Here is a 17,153-nt window from a genome sequence, read left to right as displayed (position 1 = left end):
ATTTTGGAAAGAAACTACATGAAAAAAACTTTATAACTGTGACTCAGTCTGTGAGGTTGACTATAGCCAATCATCAAAAAATGGTCTTTATCTACCCAGCTCCATTCTGGTGGAGCCAGCATGAAGAAATCAAATTTATAACCTCTGAGCCAGCTTCAGTGTTACCCTTTTTTCATACACTCCTTTTCCGAGTAGGAACTCTGAAGATTATTATTGTTATTGTTCAGCCAAATAAGTTAGTGTGTATGAGAATGGAATAAAAATCTTCTTACCTGAAATAAATTTTATGGAACACTGCATCCTAGACTTTATAACAGGCTTTCAAATGGTTATTTGCCCCAAAATACAAGAATTTTTCAGAGGTTGATATGGGAAACTCATGTTTATATGAAATTGTAGAAAAATGAGACTACACACAATTTTCAGAAACTCAAAGCCTTACTCATTTTAAGCTGAAATTATAATACCACTTTAAACATTTTAAGCATTTTGGATAAAAATAATCCTGAAAAATAGTGTACGTGTCTCTATTTTCTTGAACAGAACATATAGGATATATTTCCTTACCTTGATGACTCAAGGTCATTACTTTAAATATTAATTACTGTTCAAGTCTGTAATAAAATGTTGAGTTTAAGTTACTGAGGCATTATTATTGTTTAATACTCCTAATACAAAATGATTCCAATTTGCTATTCTTTTTAGAATATTTGCTTCTTTTTTTAGCAGTTTTGTGTCTTTGTAGCTATTTTTTCTTGCTGTCTTCACTAGACTTACTCCTATTAATTTCCCCATCTCTACATCGCGTGTGTGAGATTGGACCCAGCTGTAACCCCAGCACTTTGGGAGGCGGAGGCAGGTAGATGCTTAAGCCCAGGAGTTCAAGACCAGCCTGGCCAACATGGTGAAACCCTGCCTCTACAAAAAATACCAAAATTAGCCAGGCTTGGTGGTACATGCCTATAATCCCAGCTAGGCTGTGATGGGAGGATCGCCTGAGCCTGAGAGGTTGAGCCTGCCATGAGCCATGGTTGCACTACTGCCCTCCAGCCTGGGTGGCAGAGTGAGAGTCCCTGTCTCAAAAAAAAAAAAAAAAAAAAAAAAAAAAAATGTTAGAAGGAAGAGAAGGATGTTCCTTCTTCAGCAGGAGGCTGTGCTCTTTCCGTTTTTCCTCAACCCTCTTCTATGGAATCTTGCTTACTATTTTTGATCTACAGAAATCCACTAGCCCAAAGGATATCCAGTTGGATATACCTTTATTTCAAAATAGTTTTTGTTTACTAATATTCTTGCAATACTAATCACTTCCATTATTAAGCTTTTCATTTATCCAGTACTTACTGAATGCCTGATATATCTAAGACACTGCTGTATGTGCTAGCAATACAGTAGTAAACAAAACATCCTTCCTTATCACATGCCAAACACTGTATAAAGTGCCTTATGCTTTATTTACATTATCTCCTTTAATGCTTACAACCCTTGTGAAGTGAGCGTTATTCTCAATTTGAAAATGAAATTTTGGAGATTAAAAACTTAATTGAATTTCCCAGGACCTCACTTTTAGAAAGTAGAAAACTGGGGGTCAAACACAAATTTAATTAGTTTTTTCTCTGAATTACTGGTCTGTACAACTTCTAGATCATGAATAAAGAAATGAGAGTCATGTAAATCAGACCTTGAGCTATATGAGTAAGCCCAATAGATGTTAATAGTGTATCATGAAAAAAGTTTAAGACCCCAGCTCTGTGGACCTGGATTGCATAATCAGCGAGTTATTTCCCCCAAAAGTAAATCTGCCACAAATTTCTTACCAGGCATGATTTCATTGAATCCTGTAAACAACTCTTTAAGGAGCATCCTAAATTGTCCATTGTCCACGTTCATTTTCATTTGTCCACCATCTATGCAGTCAAAGACCACATATAAATCTATATCAGGGTACTGTGGACAGTTCTGCTTTATAAAAATGAAACAAAACAGGTCAAGTTTTATCAAGATTAATTAAATAATGTATTCAGTTCTTCAAAAAATATTTACTGATATGTATCAGCTATGCAGCATGCACTTCAGTACGTTGTAGAAAGTAAGACAGCCAAGAACCCTGCTTCCCTGGGTGTTATATCTGGGAGTCAGGGAAACAAACAAAAAAGAATTTAAAAGATGATATCAGACAATAAGTACTACAAAAAATATGTGAAGGGTCTGGGAGTGGGGTGAGTATAGGATATGAAGGATGTGCAGTCTCAGAATGAATGATGGGAGAAGACCCCACTGCAGAGATGCTGTTTGAGTTGAGTCCTGTGTGGTAAGAACTCAGCCACATAAATATTTAAGAGAAAGAAGTACTAGTCAAAGGGAAAAAAACACACAGAGGCCCCAAAGCAGGAACAAACTTCATTTGTTTGAGTAACACACACACATGCACACACACACACAGAAAGACATTTGTGTCTGCATCAGACCTTGGAGGGGAAAGGAATGAGAAAATGTTAGAGAGAAAGGTAGGGCCCAGATGACATAAACCTTATGTGTGTGATGTTCTAATGTATTAGCCAAACAAAGACATATTTAAATGTGGACAGATGGGAAGGCTGAGGTGGGCACATCACTTGAGGTCAAGAGTTTGAGAGCAGACTGGCCAACAGTCGAAACTAAAAATAGAAAAATTAGCCAGGTGTAGTGTTGCATGCCTGTAATCCCAGCTACTCAGGTGGCTGAGACAGGAGAATCGCTTGAACAGAGGCGGGGGCTGCAGTGAGCCGAGATCATACCACTGCACTCCAGCCTGGGCAACAGAGCGAGACTCTGTCTCAAAAAACAAATGTGGACAGGGATGTTCTTAATAATTACACCATAATAATAGGTATAAACCAGGAATGTCCCAGGCATGCCAGGACTTGAAGTTATTCCACTTATATGCCAGGGTAAGGAGTTTGGATTTTATTCCACTACAGTTGTGATCCCTTAAACAGTTTTAAGCAAGAGATTTGCATTTCATAAATGATCACTTTGCTATGTGAAGATTAACTTCTGGAATGAGAGTTTTGTTTTAGAGGCTAGTGAAGTAATCCTGGCAAGTGGTGATGGTGGCTTGAATGGCAGTAGTAGAGCTGAAAAGAAAGTCACTGATTTGGGATATATTTTGTAGATAGTGTAGACAGGACTTGCCCATGGGTTGCTCATAGGGTGAGGATAAAAGAATAATAGTCACTACCGGGTTTTTGGCTTCAGCCTTTGGGTGAATTGTGATGATATTTGTTGATTGCGGAAACACTGACAGAAGAATCAGTTTTGGAAGATGATGGGGCATGGGTGGAATCAGTACTCTGGTTTTGACTATGTTAAGTTTGAGGTTCTTGTTGTAAATACAAGTGGAGATAGCAAATAAGCAGCTGGGATACACCCTTTTTGCTTACTGCATTCAGAATAGCTTTCTTGCAATGTTATCTGTATTATCCTCAATAAAACAATTTAAAATGACATTCCAGTTTTCTACTAAAGTGATTTTGTATTCAACATCTTTCATTATTTTTGGTTTTCACCCTTCAATGTTTGAAATTGCTAACATTCCGATTGCCTTTCTAGGAAAGTATAGACCTGGGTGAAATCATGTTTTCCCTTTGTTACTTGCCGACGGCCGGGCGTATGACATTGACAGTCATTAAGTGCAGAAATCTGAAGGCGATGGATATTACTGGCTCATCAGGTATGTACACAATGGCCATAGGACCAAGGGCACAATCCAAAATAAAATATTTCATGTATCTAAAATGATACATGACTACTGAATTATTTGTGTATAATGGGGGCACTACAAAAGAAAAAAAGATTACAAATGTAAATGTTCCAATTCACCTCTTTTATTTACATTATCATTACGAAATTTTTAAAAGGTGTTATCAAATAGATCTGAATTTGGGTTCTTGTTTCTATTTCTTCCACTACCAATTTAGTACCGTTTCAAAAATACATAATTTACCATCTACTCTCCTACTTTCAGCTAGTCAGTTGTTTATAAAGGAAGATTCTTAGGCTTAAGCGATGAGTGAGGCCATGTGGAGATATATTTAGTCTGAATTTATTCCCCTCACCTGATCTGCAGAGAAATAGCCATGTTCCACGACTACCATTTGCATTTGCATTTTTGCCACCTAACTAAAAATTTGTGCATCTGTAGGGTCTGAAATAAATAATAAAATAATTAATGCTTCTTGAAGATTCTGAAAGAAATTCTTGAAGGAAATTCTTCTTGTGCTAACTTTGATAAAAAGATAAAGACACATCATGCTTCTTCATCCCTTTATTTAATTCACTGCAGTTCTGGGTAATTATTTAGAATTTAATACATAAACACTGGCACAGCTCTGTGGAAGAAAAATGATAAGGGAACAGTAGGGAGACTGGTAGGTATTTGTTGTATTAAACAGAAATAAGAAATAGTGGTGGAAATAAAGGATGACATTTGGGGAAGATCTATAATTTGTGGTTTTGCAGAACAACAACAAAACCTAAATTTGCATCACAAAAAAACATAAGGGAACTGTAAGTTCTGGTGTGGAAATAGTTCCAGGATGTACAAGTGAATTTTAAAAAGGAGGTAAAAAATTAACATGAATATTATGCATCCTTCTGTGTAAGAATGGGGAAATTTGGAATATATATTCATATTGCTAATATCTGTATTAAAAATACTGAAGTGATATACAAAAACTAAGGGATGAAGAGGGATGAAGACAAATGGGAGAGACACTACTTATTGTATATCTGTCTATCATGGATTTTTGAACTGTGTCATGATGTTCCTTTTTTAAAATTTGCAATATATAGTGTGTATGTGAAAGTAGAACAAGTAAATTCTACATTAATTTTGGTGAAAAAGTCTTGGGTCAGTAAATGTTGAAGAACTTAAGATAAACAGTGTACTCTGCAAATTGTTTATTCTACTCCTTTTTACTATGTATGAAAAGCGATCAAATTTTGAGACAAGAAAACAACATCAAAGTTATAATTAAGTGCAAGATTACACTTTATTTATATGAAACTTTTCATCGGAGGAGCGCATGCTTTGAGAGCATCTCCTCATTAATCCTCACAACAGGGTTGTGAATCAACTAAAGAGCCAGTAAATTATCCTTGTCACAAGCAGAGAAATGTAGTCAGAGACGTGACGGGAGTTACAAAGGGTAATCCATGCCTCTCATTCTCACTGTTCATTAGAAGGCCTAGGCCTGTGGGCTCAAACACAAAGCTGTATCACAGATATGAGCTTCTCCTTAGGACGTACTTCCTATTATTTAAAAATGTAAAAATAAATAGGAAACAGACATTAACATTACCCTGTTATCTTGTTTTCCTCTACATACCCTATTTCCAGCCACGAATACCTTGCTTCTTGATGGGAATACTTTGGAAATATACAGATACATATTTCAAGAGTTTAAGAAGCATTCACATGCTCAAATAAATTAATATTGCCATCATTTTGGTTTATTCTATGGAAATAAAATGTATTACTATGGAAATAGGAAAAAAGAAATATTGATGCTACAGTTAGAGGATGGTCAGAATGAAAAAAAAGATAGCAGACACTAATTGTTTAATTATCTAGTGTACTCAACCCAATGTCAGTATCACCTCCCAAAACTGTGCCTGCTTTGTATAAAAGGTGCAAAAGTAAGGCTTGTTGGAAATTTTGTATAACCATCATATAATTTTCTATAATACTATAGCAGTTTTACAATTTAAGATGGTAAGGGTAATAGGATAGATATCAAGTCAGCTGTAGCAGAACTTGTTAACAATTATCTGATCCCTTTGGCCTGTAAAAATGTAGCCCAGCTAAATTTTTCCCCTGTAATTGGCATGATGTAGACAATGTCATATCAGGAGGCTTCTTTTTGTGTGGCCATCTTTAAACCAAATATCCCCCCTTTTATCATTTACTGTTGTGCATGCAATAAATAACTTGTAAGTATCATTTTTTTCCATCCAAGTTCCTTATCAAGCAAATGATATTTTTAATTTTAGGTCCTTTTCCAGTAATTGAAGACAATTCCAAGTATAGCTTTTGCTTTCTAATCTCTGCTTATTGTGATCATCTCTATCTGTCTAGGTACAGTGTTGCTAAGTCTTTCACAAGTTTTGATCTTCTTACTCTAGACCATTTTGAAAGAAACTAACCTTACTACAATTACTCTTTTTTTGGAGACAAATTTAAAATTGTAATACTAAAGGTCTTAATATAGGCCTTAGTACTATAGGTCTCATTTAGTAAAAATAAACTGCAGTTTTGTTTATGCTTTGTACTATTACTTTTATTTTAATAAAGTTATCTTCTTATTCCTAGATCCTTATGTCAAAGTGTCCCTGATGTGTGAAGGTCGAAGATTAAAAAAGAGGAAAACAACTACAAAGAAAAACACTCTAAACCCTGTGTACAATGAGGCCATTATTTTTGACATCCCTCCAGAGAACGTGGACCAGGTCAGCCTCTCCATTGCGGTCATGGATTACGATAGGTATGTGTATCTCTCTTCTCACTGAAGAGCAGCCATATCTAGTCATGCGCAGGCCAAACTCAGCTTTTCAGGTCATTTACTGCTACAACAGTTTTAATTTAAATTGGAGGAGGGAATAATGATTCCTTCAAAATTCATTGTTTTCTGTGTTATAGTTCTGGATTTTCATTTCCAAAAGAAGTCATCTTTAAATTAAAATTCACCTGGGACTGGTGAAAGAATGGGTCCAGAAGTAGTATAGAACATATTCAAGAAAGCACTATTGTGGAGTCTTTTTACAGTAACAACAGAGATTATAATCAACAGAATTTGTTTTACCAACTAGGCTGGAATATGAATATCATGATGCTTACCCGAGCTCTATCATTAACTGGCTGCGTGAGAGGACGCGTTACATAATCACTTTGAGAATCACTTTTCCCATTTGTAAAACTTAAGCATCATATAGAACTGTGAACAACGAGGAGTAAGAGTGGAAAGTGAATAAGTAGTCATAAGGATACAGCTTTGATGCCTTCACATCAATCTTAAAGCACTGCTTTATGGATAGTTCTTCCAGATCACACTCTGAACCACGCCTGCTTTCATGAAAACATTGCAGCCTCCCCTATGCAGCTCTGAAGATCCTTCCCACTGCAGCTCTTACCTTTGCCCTCCCACTCTCCCCGTTGCCTGGACTGTCCTCCAGCTTTGTGTGTCTTGTCCCACCAACACCCCACAGCCTGGCTTATGTCAGCACCTCTGTAAGTCTTGCTTTGCTGACCAATCCTCTTCTTCCTCTGAACTCTTGTCCCGTCAATGGTTTATGTCTCTTATTTGGGCCTTACTATATACTTCCTCTTATCATTTTGCCTTTTATATTTATAAAATTTTGGGAAATGAATACTTGTGTTTTTAACCTACAAAATTATCAGCACATAAACAGTACCTTAGTATATTTATTTTGTTCTAAAACACACAAACACACGCGAAGTGTCCATTTTATAGTATCATCAACAGGACCCTATAACTGAGAGAAATTAATGTGCTCTCCTCTGGTTTAGAGCTAGGGGGAAAGAACACTTAAAAATAACATTTGCAAGCACTGTCTACTAGAAATGAATTTATAATTTTTAAAAAAATTTAACTTGTGACTACTATTTAGAAAGAGAAACTTGAATCCATTGAAATTTCAAACTAAAAAAGTTGCAGATGTTTTCATCAGGAGCTCTATTCTGCTTTGCCAATTACCCCTATTGATTTCTAACAGCAATAAGTGCAGGTAGATACAACTGAGCATTTGTCACTCGGGCAATTTTAGGGAAATGGATGCTAACAAGGTACACACAGGAAGACAAAATTTTTGTACCTAAAAACATGCTTGTTTGGGAAATTTCATATTAAAGAAAATAATACTACATATACATATCTACATCAATGATGGGAAAAAAAGTAATGAAATTGTTCTAAAATCATCTGAAAAGTATCTTTGGAGATGTCTGTCAAAATTGAAACTCCTTTCAATGACATTCCATTCTTGAGAAGCAACTTAACCACAAGTGCTCTTGAGTCAACAACTCCTTTGATTCAGCTCCTGGTTCTGCCTCTAAGTGTGTAAAGTCAGGCCAGCTCCTAACCTTCTTGGCATTTAGTTTGTTTGTAAAATGAGAGAATGATAATAATGATATTCATGGTCATGGTCGGAGAATTAATTGGGTCAGTACATTTAAACTACCTAGAACACTGGCACATAATAAGTTCTCAAAAATATTAACTGTTATTATTATCATCTTGATTCATTGCTATGAAAGCAGGACCTGAATAGAAAATACAAATGTTGTCCAGTATGTTTTCTGTTATGCAAAAATAAATCACATGCCATGCAACTGAACATAATCCTGCCCTATTTAATTGTAATACAAGTGGTAACACACTGACGTATCATTTAGAGTCAATTAAAGAAAATTGGTACTGTATTTCTTGGTGAGCAACCTAAACATTGTTATAAACATTAAGCTGTGTGGAAAGAACAAGATTTGTTTTACCTCACTTGTATTAAATAAGACTGCTTCCAAGAAAGACACTCATCACATAGGTAAAGACCTACTGGTATTTCTCATTCATGCCATTTTTATTATGATGAAATGTGCTTAAACTACAAAGCACTGAAATGGTTTGTGTGTGCCTCTTATACACATTCATTTTTTGAATGTTGATACTGTTTAGTAAATGTTGATTTACTTAAGAGATTTCATTCGGTTTGAAGTAGTATAATCTGCAAAATTACGATCTAATGTTTTAATCATATTTTTAAAATTCTACTAAGATTTGTGAAACCCCCTTTATCTTTGAATGTTGGAAATGAAAATATAATATGCCACAAATCATAGGGTAGGACACAATGAGGTCATAGGAGTGTGCAGAACAGGACTGGACGCTGAGGGTCTTGGGCGAGACCACTGGAATGAAATGCTGGCCTATCATCGAAAACCAATAACGCACTGGCACCCGTTGCTGGAGGTAAGCTTGTGAATTCCTTACATCTGCTCTTTTTGTTGTCTCTTTTGCTTAAATACTATTTCTCTGCTAACCTTTATCTGATATTTTATGTATTCACCCTTGTTAAAAAAAAATAGAAAAGATTGTTCTTGCTTTTGTCCCACATTCTCTAACATTTAATATTCAAAGTTCTGTGTGCCTTCTTGGATTTTAAAAAACACGACATTTTCTGGGCTTCATATTCTTTTGGACAAGTAAGCCATTTGCTAGTCTTTTTGTTTGTTTGTTTGTTTGTTTTTTTTGTTTGCATAGCCTGAAAACTTACATCAGTGAGTGCTGGAGCAATCTAGTAAGTTTATTACTAACTGGAAACTGCATTTTTGTCCTTCTCTTCCGTAAAAAACAGCCACTTTACCTAAAGTGTTCCACAATCCCTAAATAAGGTGCTGTCACCTAATATAACTTTTCTGCGTAAGGGGAAAGATATGGCTCCCTCAGCTCTGGTCAGGAAGTAAAACTGCCCACAGGTTTTTAAAATATTGAGGTGTCAGTTTAGTCGAGTTCAAGGCCTGGCTCTGCTGTGTAACTGCTTATTGTGAAACCTCGGGCAAGTTACTTTACCCTCTGTGTTTCTGCTATGACTAAAATAGTGGTAAACTCAGAGTAAAACTAAAGAAATGATGAATATTAAGTGCTTAGTGCTTCTTGTTCTGGCACTAGGGACTGGATTGAATGGGAGAGGCTGTGCAGTATAATTGACTAAATATCAGTAGGACGAGGTTCTAATCTCAGTTTAGTCACAAAAAAAGTGACCTTGGCTTTGTTACTCAGGACATTGTAAGGGAAATAGGATGAACACCAAATGAGCATTGCATGCTCACACAGGTGAACTGTCATCGTCAATATCTGTGTATATGTGAATGCGTCAAGTCTTTATCTGACTTCATAATTTAGTATAAATCATAAAAGACAGACACACACACACAAATGCATCTACAAACACACACACACACACACAGATACCCAGTCACTTGGTGTTTTCCCCTAGAACTTTATAAGTATAGAGGTGTATTCTCTGAGTAGCTCACAGCTTGGAAAGTTATTAGTTTCAACAGTGGATGTTGTCTAAAGTACACTTTACTGCTTATTGTATTAGTATTCTTTTCCTGGTTCTGATCTTAAGTATGAAAAGTGGACATTAATTCTAAAAACCTAAAAAGGAGAGTAAAGCCATGTTGGGCAGGAACTCACTCTGAATGGAGAGGTGGATTCTAATTTTGTTTCCCTGGCTGTCTACTTCTGAGCAGCCTGTTCACTCCATCTCCAACTACACTCCTCCATATTTAAACAAAAATAGTGCTGGATGCCTCTACTGGCTTCACAGGGATGATGCAGGGAGAAGTGAGATAATGTGAGCAAGAACTCTCAAGGAATGAGAGAAAGGTGCTTTATGACCCAAACCATATTAATTATTTAGTAGTGCTTAGTAAGCAGCTTTACATTTCTCTGATGAAGGGGAATTGTGTAATAGGCACATGTTTGTGTTTGAGAACATATAGACACTTTTTTGTCATAACTGAATATACAGGAAGATAAGCTACAATATAGTCATCAGAAAAAGATCCCAGATAGTTATTGAGAACAAGATTGTGTAAATGTACATTCTCCAGCAAAATAGCTCCTTTTAACCCCTGCTTCTACATTCACTGGTGTCAAACAGAATATACGGACTAGGGAACTAAGAACTAGCTGGATTGTGCATTATAGGAAAAATAAGTATATAATTATATATGTTATTGTCACAGAAGGCATAAATATGAAAAGGGAACAGTTATTCGAGAGTTGTGTCCATTGGTACAACCAAGACTAAAGTATCATGTAGAAAATCTGGTTCCTCCACCGGGCGTGGTGGCTCACACCTGTAATCCCAGCACTTTGGGAGGCTGAGGCAGGTGGATCACTTGAGGTCAGGAGTTCAAGACCAGCCTGGCCAACATGGTGAAACCCCGTCTCTACTAAAAATACAAAAATTAGCCGGGCTTGGTGGCAGGCGCCTGTAATCCAAGCTACTTGGGAGGCTGAGGCAGGAGAATTGCTTAAACCCAGGAGGTGGAGGTTGCAGTGAGCTGAGATCGCACCACTACACTCCAGCCTGGGCAACAAGAGTGAGACTCCATCTCAAAAAAAAAAAAAAAAGAAAAGAAAAAGAAAATCAGGTTCCTTTTATCTAGATAATCATTCGTTTTGTTGTAATTAAACTTTTTAAATACATACAGGCATTTAAGGATTGTGAGAAAGTATCTCTATCACTTGGGGCTCCCATCTACCAGACGCAGTTCTCATCTCATTAACTGCCTCCATGATCACCTCCTGCCTTAGAGCAAGTGGAATGCAGTCTTTTGTGTTTAGAACCTCTTACTGCTCTTTCCTAGAAATTGCCCCTCACTAAAGTAAACCAGCCTGGCCAACATGGTGAAACCCCGTCTCTACTAAAAATACAAAAATTAGCCGGGCGTGGTGGTGGGTGCCTGTAATCCAAGCTACTCGGGAGGCTGCGGCAAGAGAATTGCTTAAACCCAGGAGGCAGAGGTTGCAGTGAGCCAAGATGAATGGTTTACTAAAGTATACCATTTATTTTTTATAGAAAAGAGCTAAAACCCTGTTGTAAAATTTGAAATTATTCTGCAGTCATAAATAGTTGTCTACACAGGGCTGCTCCATGTACATCTGTGTACCATGCTCTGCCTACATTCTATGAGACATCCATGTCCCTTCATGGTAGCAGAGAAGGTAAGTTCTGAAGGGCAAAGGGAGTTATGTATTTCTTTTCTTCAGAGATTTGCATATTATGGTTGAATATTCACTATTAAAAGGGAGCAACAACTAACCACTCTGTTCTATTTCTGTACTAGATCATATATTATGAAATTTTTTTTTTCAGTTACCTGGCCGGGCGATCAGTTTTGATAGTCAAGGATCCTGCCCTTCTCCTAAACCGCCTTCCACACCATAATGCCTCCAAAATGAGACCATGATATTAAGAACCTAGGATCACGTGCTCATTGAATCAGAAAAAAAAAGTGGAAGGTTTGGTTTCCTCATTTAAAATATACCTGTAGTAATGAACAAACTTGATGTGCACCTTTTATTTACTTTTATTGTCGATTTTTTAACTTTGAACATCAATACATTTTACTTGAATACATATAGTCCTTAGTTGCATAAGGCATTTTATCCTTCGTGTCAAATGCCTGTTAGCACAAAGAGTGTTTTACTGTGTTGTAATTCTTTGCATAAGAAATGTTTTTTAAACAGTTCATACTTACCTAAAATTAAATATAGTTTATGCTGCTATTGTATAAAGTAGCACATGTCATATATGTATGGGTTTGATTTTGTTATACTGTGTTCATTTCTAGTTGTGCACGTGGTTCTATATAAACTTAAAAGGAGATTTTGAACTTAACTTACACATTAAATCCTTGCGCAATCAAATTAATGTTACTTATCTGATAATACTTTTCTTTCATTCTCAGAAAATTACTTTCTTGGTGAGGTTTGGCTCTGCTAAACTCAAAACTTTGTCTCTCAAGCTTGTTTAAAATACACAGACAAAGCTGTAAATTTAAGGAATCATTTTGAATATAAATTTAAGAAGTAATACTTATTGGCTGAAAAATGGAGGCTGAGCCATTGTGGCTACCATTTTATACTGTTTTACTGTAACGTTAGCTCAAATATCTGTTGCACTGTTTAACTGATATTTTTAAAATTCTAATAATCTTCATCTCAAATGTAGCATTAGTATTTCTAAGTGAACAGAATCAGAAGTTCATTTTTTACGTGTTTGTAAGGTTTTCAAGTACTGTGACATGTATTTTTTGTGACTTGAAGCTATCATATAGATCCTGTATTTCTGATAGACCATACTAACAGACACCAAAGGAACAACAACACTGTCTGTGTCCATCGCTGTTTAGATTGTACACAGTAATGGTGACTCTTAAACCCAGTCAGAAGCTAATCATTGGAATTGAGTATTTCTTTAAAGAAAGGATGATTTATTTTCAGCAACATATAGAAATATACTATAAATATTAATAATACAACTTCAATGCTTAATAATAATAAACAAATTAATTCTAAAGGCCCAGGCCTCCAGTCCTTGCATGAAAGGCATTTGCCTTCATAAGGATCAAGGTTCAGGCCACTACATGTAAAAACTATGCAAGTGTTTTTACAAGACAGAACTTTCTTTTAAATCAGGTCAACATATTTTGTCCCATTTTCAGGCCCTGTTGGAAGGTATCTATACTGAATTACCCCAACCTTACTTTTGAGATATGTGGTATAGATAGTATATATTTCAAGCTTATTTCAAAATTGGTGTGTTTTTTTTAAAAAAAGGCAAGAAAATAAAAACATATTTACCTGGATGAGAAAATTTTATCAGCAGTTATGAAATTTTTATTTTTTTAAAATCCCATTATTTCTAAATATTTTTAAAAAGTTTCAAAAGCTTTGAAATTTTGTTGACATCTCTTATAGTGATGGCATCACTATTAATTAAGAGGTAAATATTTTGCACATTAACATTTTAAAGGCAAACACAGTTCTGCCTCAGATTTTTTCAAAAATGCTTATACTACCCTAAGGAAAACAGGTACTCCTAGCTAACATTTTCTCATTGAAAATAATAGAAGAAAGCTGTTTGGAAACATCTGGCTACCTTGTCAAGCCTAAAAGAATTATTTGCTATAGGCAAAATGAAAGATGACACTTGCATTTTGAAATTATTTGTTTTATTGGGAAATAAAACTTTTCACATAGGAAGACAAAAAGTTATACTATTAATAGAATGACATTTTTGGAGACAATTGTTTTATTAGTAGATATAACTGCAGCTTAAAGTAAATTAGCAATTACGTTTTCTAAGTGAGTATAATTATTTTCACCCAAAAACACATTTTAAGGACTTTTTGTTAGTTCTTAGAAACTCGCTTTCCTTTCCTCCCTAAGGAGAAAAAGCCAATGCTTGTGATGAAAAAATGTGGACCATTGGCCAATCAGAAGACTCTAATGTGGGAATTGTAGATTAAAAATAAGTTTTTAAAAGAATTTTTTTAATGTTCCTTGAAGTTAGAATAAACTCATCATGCAAGGGTATGTGTTAATCCGGAGAAAGAGATCAGGGAGAGGAAATTCACCACAACTCATCTCTCATGTAATTCAGGAGGTAGGTTTATGCTCAGATTAATAAGGCATGATTGTTAAAAATGACAGTTCATATTATTAAAATGTAATCCTAACACTTTTAATACAACACACCCTCACTCTACACAGCCCACACATTCATATACACATAACTTACCATCTTTCTGCTTGTAATTGAAGATGAAATATTTTTAGTTTCAGTATTTAAAATAAGGTTTGATATTAGAAATCTCCTCTCATTTGTGTGGGACATCATATTTTAATGACAGTACTGACACATTATGAAGTTGTAGTTCAGGTATATAATGAACATCTAATTTCAGGGACTTCTTCAGGGACTTCCCAAATATCAGTCTAGGAAAAAAAAGAGTAAGGGTTGATTCATTAGCATAATAACATTGATATTCTTTTTAGTTTTAGGGGAGGGATTTGTTGTTGTTTTTAACTGATTAACCAGGCAATCGGGCGATGAGGGAATTGAATATGAGAAGAACACTCATGTTTGTGGAGTGTATCTTTTCATAAAACTCAGAACATTGTTTTTTTCACACTGGTTTCCTAATAATATTTTTCCCAACAATTGTTTTGTCAGGCCAACCCTGTGTTCCTGGGTTTAACATGTAAAAATTTCCATATTGAATATATTCACAGTTCAGCAACAAATATCATGAGGACTAGTGCTAGGGAAATAAAGACAGGAAAGCAGAGCCAAGCACTCACTTTCTTATGCAGTTTTGGGAAGTGTGTGCATGTTGTAGTTACTGCAGGGAGATCACAACTGATCAATACTGACTCAGGTTTTTGATAAATAAAAGCAAATATATTTGAACCTATTTGGTGGTGATATTTAATTGACATTCCCAACTGTGTTTATTCTCCTCTAATGTTTATGATTTTAAAATTTTGCAACTCAATAAAGAGCTATCAGTCTCCTAAAGAATTCATTTAATGATTAATTGCTGGAAAATTGAAAAAGCCAAACTTCCAACCCTGTGGTCAACTTTTACTATCCATAAAAAAATATATAACTTATTTGAGGATCAGTTACCAAAAGAGCCAAAGACTACTACAAATAAAGGAACACTAAATCTTAACATTGAACATGTGGTAATTTCTTTACCTCCTCAAAAAGAGTGCTTGAAATTATTTGAGAACGTATATTTTTATAGAATTTAGTCTGATTTTTTTTGCCACCTTAGTTGTAATACTTGCCTGATAATAAAAAACATCTGGAGTTGTTAAGGATTTGAGAACATCATTTGACCTCTACTAAATAAAAAGAAAATGCAAACTTTTCTTCACTTGTTCTTGAAGCTACTCTAGTTGTTTTGAGGTACACTACTTGATCTAAATTTTTATAAACTTTAGGCTAAAAATGTATTGCTGTCAATGAGAAATGATTCAAAGAATGAAAGTAAAATAATTAAATGACAGTTGAGCAAAGAAGTTAAAGCATATGGAAATATGATATTGAGATGCAAAATCAAAAGACGTGTTTTAACTTTTAGAGAAATGTATATGATTTAATATTGTTCCCAAAAAACCTATGACAGAGCATTTAATCGTTAACTCAGTGACATGGCTCAGGATATGATTCATCTGAACCTGCTGTAAAGACCCATTATTTCGAAGAAAAGAATGAGTTTATATTTTATATGAGAAACAGCTAATTAAACGAAATGTTGTTTCCAATACATTATTCAGTGACACCCTTTTAGGTAAGAATTTTATGTTTTATTACTCAATATTCTGTTAATTAAAGTGAATGGTAATTTAATAAAAGATGTATTAGTAATTAGTTGTCATCTACCATTAACAGTTAACCAAAAAGATGTGTATTTGAACAGTGGCAGTTAATTAATACCCAGTTCAAGTGTCTTCTCATCAAAGTAAAAGGTTATTTTCACTTTCATCCTATTCATCATAAGAAACCAGGGTATGATTTGGTAGCACAACAACATCATGCTACAGAGACTTAGAAAAATAAAGCACTAAATTAAAGACTGAAGTGGAAGTGTGACTTAACAGTTTACTGAATGCAAACATTTTGAATACTAGAAGTGGTGATTGAAAAATAAGTAGACAACCTTTAAGAGAAAGGGTAGCCTTTTTCATGCCTGAAATGATTTAAATATACTCCTGCCAGGAGGAATTATTAGGATGATTCTATGCTGAGACACTAGAAATGACTTGCTATTGATAGATACATTTGTATGGAAATATTTTTATCTCAAACTGACAATAATTTCTTCTAAACTCACCTGTACCATGAGAGCCCTCTCCAAAGAGCAAAGTTATGCCTGATCTTGTCAGGCACAGGGTAAAAATAAGCCATTTTCTCCTGAAATTTTGCTGTAAGAGTAATCTCTTGTACGTATACAGATGCCCTTATTTACTGCACAGTGTGGTGGATTTCAGTTATTCAATTTCATGTTTTTGTTCCCTCAAAAATAATTTATTAGATATTAATGAATATTATAGATATAAGCCAAAAGTGTTAAGAGAAATAAATCTCAATGTTGGAAGGTTAATGCATTAGATGTTTATTTCATCATCTCTTTCAAAATTGTTTTTTTAAAATTGTCGTAATCTGAGCATCAATATATGAATTATATTCGGCTATGATTTTTCCATAGAATAAAGTTTGTGGACCCAAAACAACCTATAATCCCTAGGTTATGTACAAACTGGTCATTAAATTATTCTGTACAAAAATTGCATGATTTGTTCTATTTATATTTATATAGGTCATTTTGTGAGTTTCATTATAATTTTTGTTTTTCTTTAAAAATACCCTTGAAGCTTTCCACTTAAAGAACATAGTAATCTCCAGTGTGAATAGCTTCATAAATTTTATCACTGTATAAATAAGAAGCAGGTAGACCAACTCTAATATACAAAATATTTGCATTTATAGTTTGTTTTATAGACAAAAAGTCC

The 17,153-nt window shown here is 34.9% G+C and overlaps 1 protein-coding gene across 1 annotated transcript in view; it reads left to right on the top strand.

The window, feature by feature from the left end:
- SYT10 (synaptotagmin 10) overlaps nucleotides 1–14,580 on the top strand; it is a 65,574-nt gene extending 50,994 nt beyond the window's left edge. The window contains 4 exon segments of the mRNA NM_001131791.1: nucleotides 3,589–3,709; nucleotides 6,350–6,521; nucleotides 8,891–9,020; nucleotides 11,941–14,580. Coding sequence (NP_001125263.1) covers nucleotides 3,589–3,709; nucleotides 6,350–6,521; nucleotides 8,891–9,020; nucleotides 11,941–12,012 — 495 coding nt within the window. The 3' untranslated portion in view covers nucleotides 12,013–14,580.
- The last annotated feature ends 2,573 nt before the right edge of the window (nucleotides 14,581–17,153 follow it).

Source organism: Pongo abelii, chromosome 10 (assembly GCF_028885655.2).
Source record: "Pongo abelii isolate AG06213 chromosome 10, NHGRI_mPonAbe1-v2.0_pri, whole genome shotgun sequence".
In the NCBI taxonomy this organism is placed as follows: Eukaryota; Metazoa; Chordata; class Mammalia; order Primates; family Hominidae; genus Pongo; species Pongo abelii.
The sequence above is the reverse complement of the archived record's forward strand: the minus strand, read 5'-3'. Positions and strand labels throughout refer to the sequence as shown.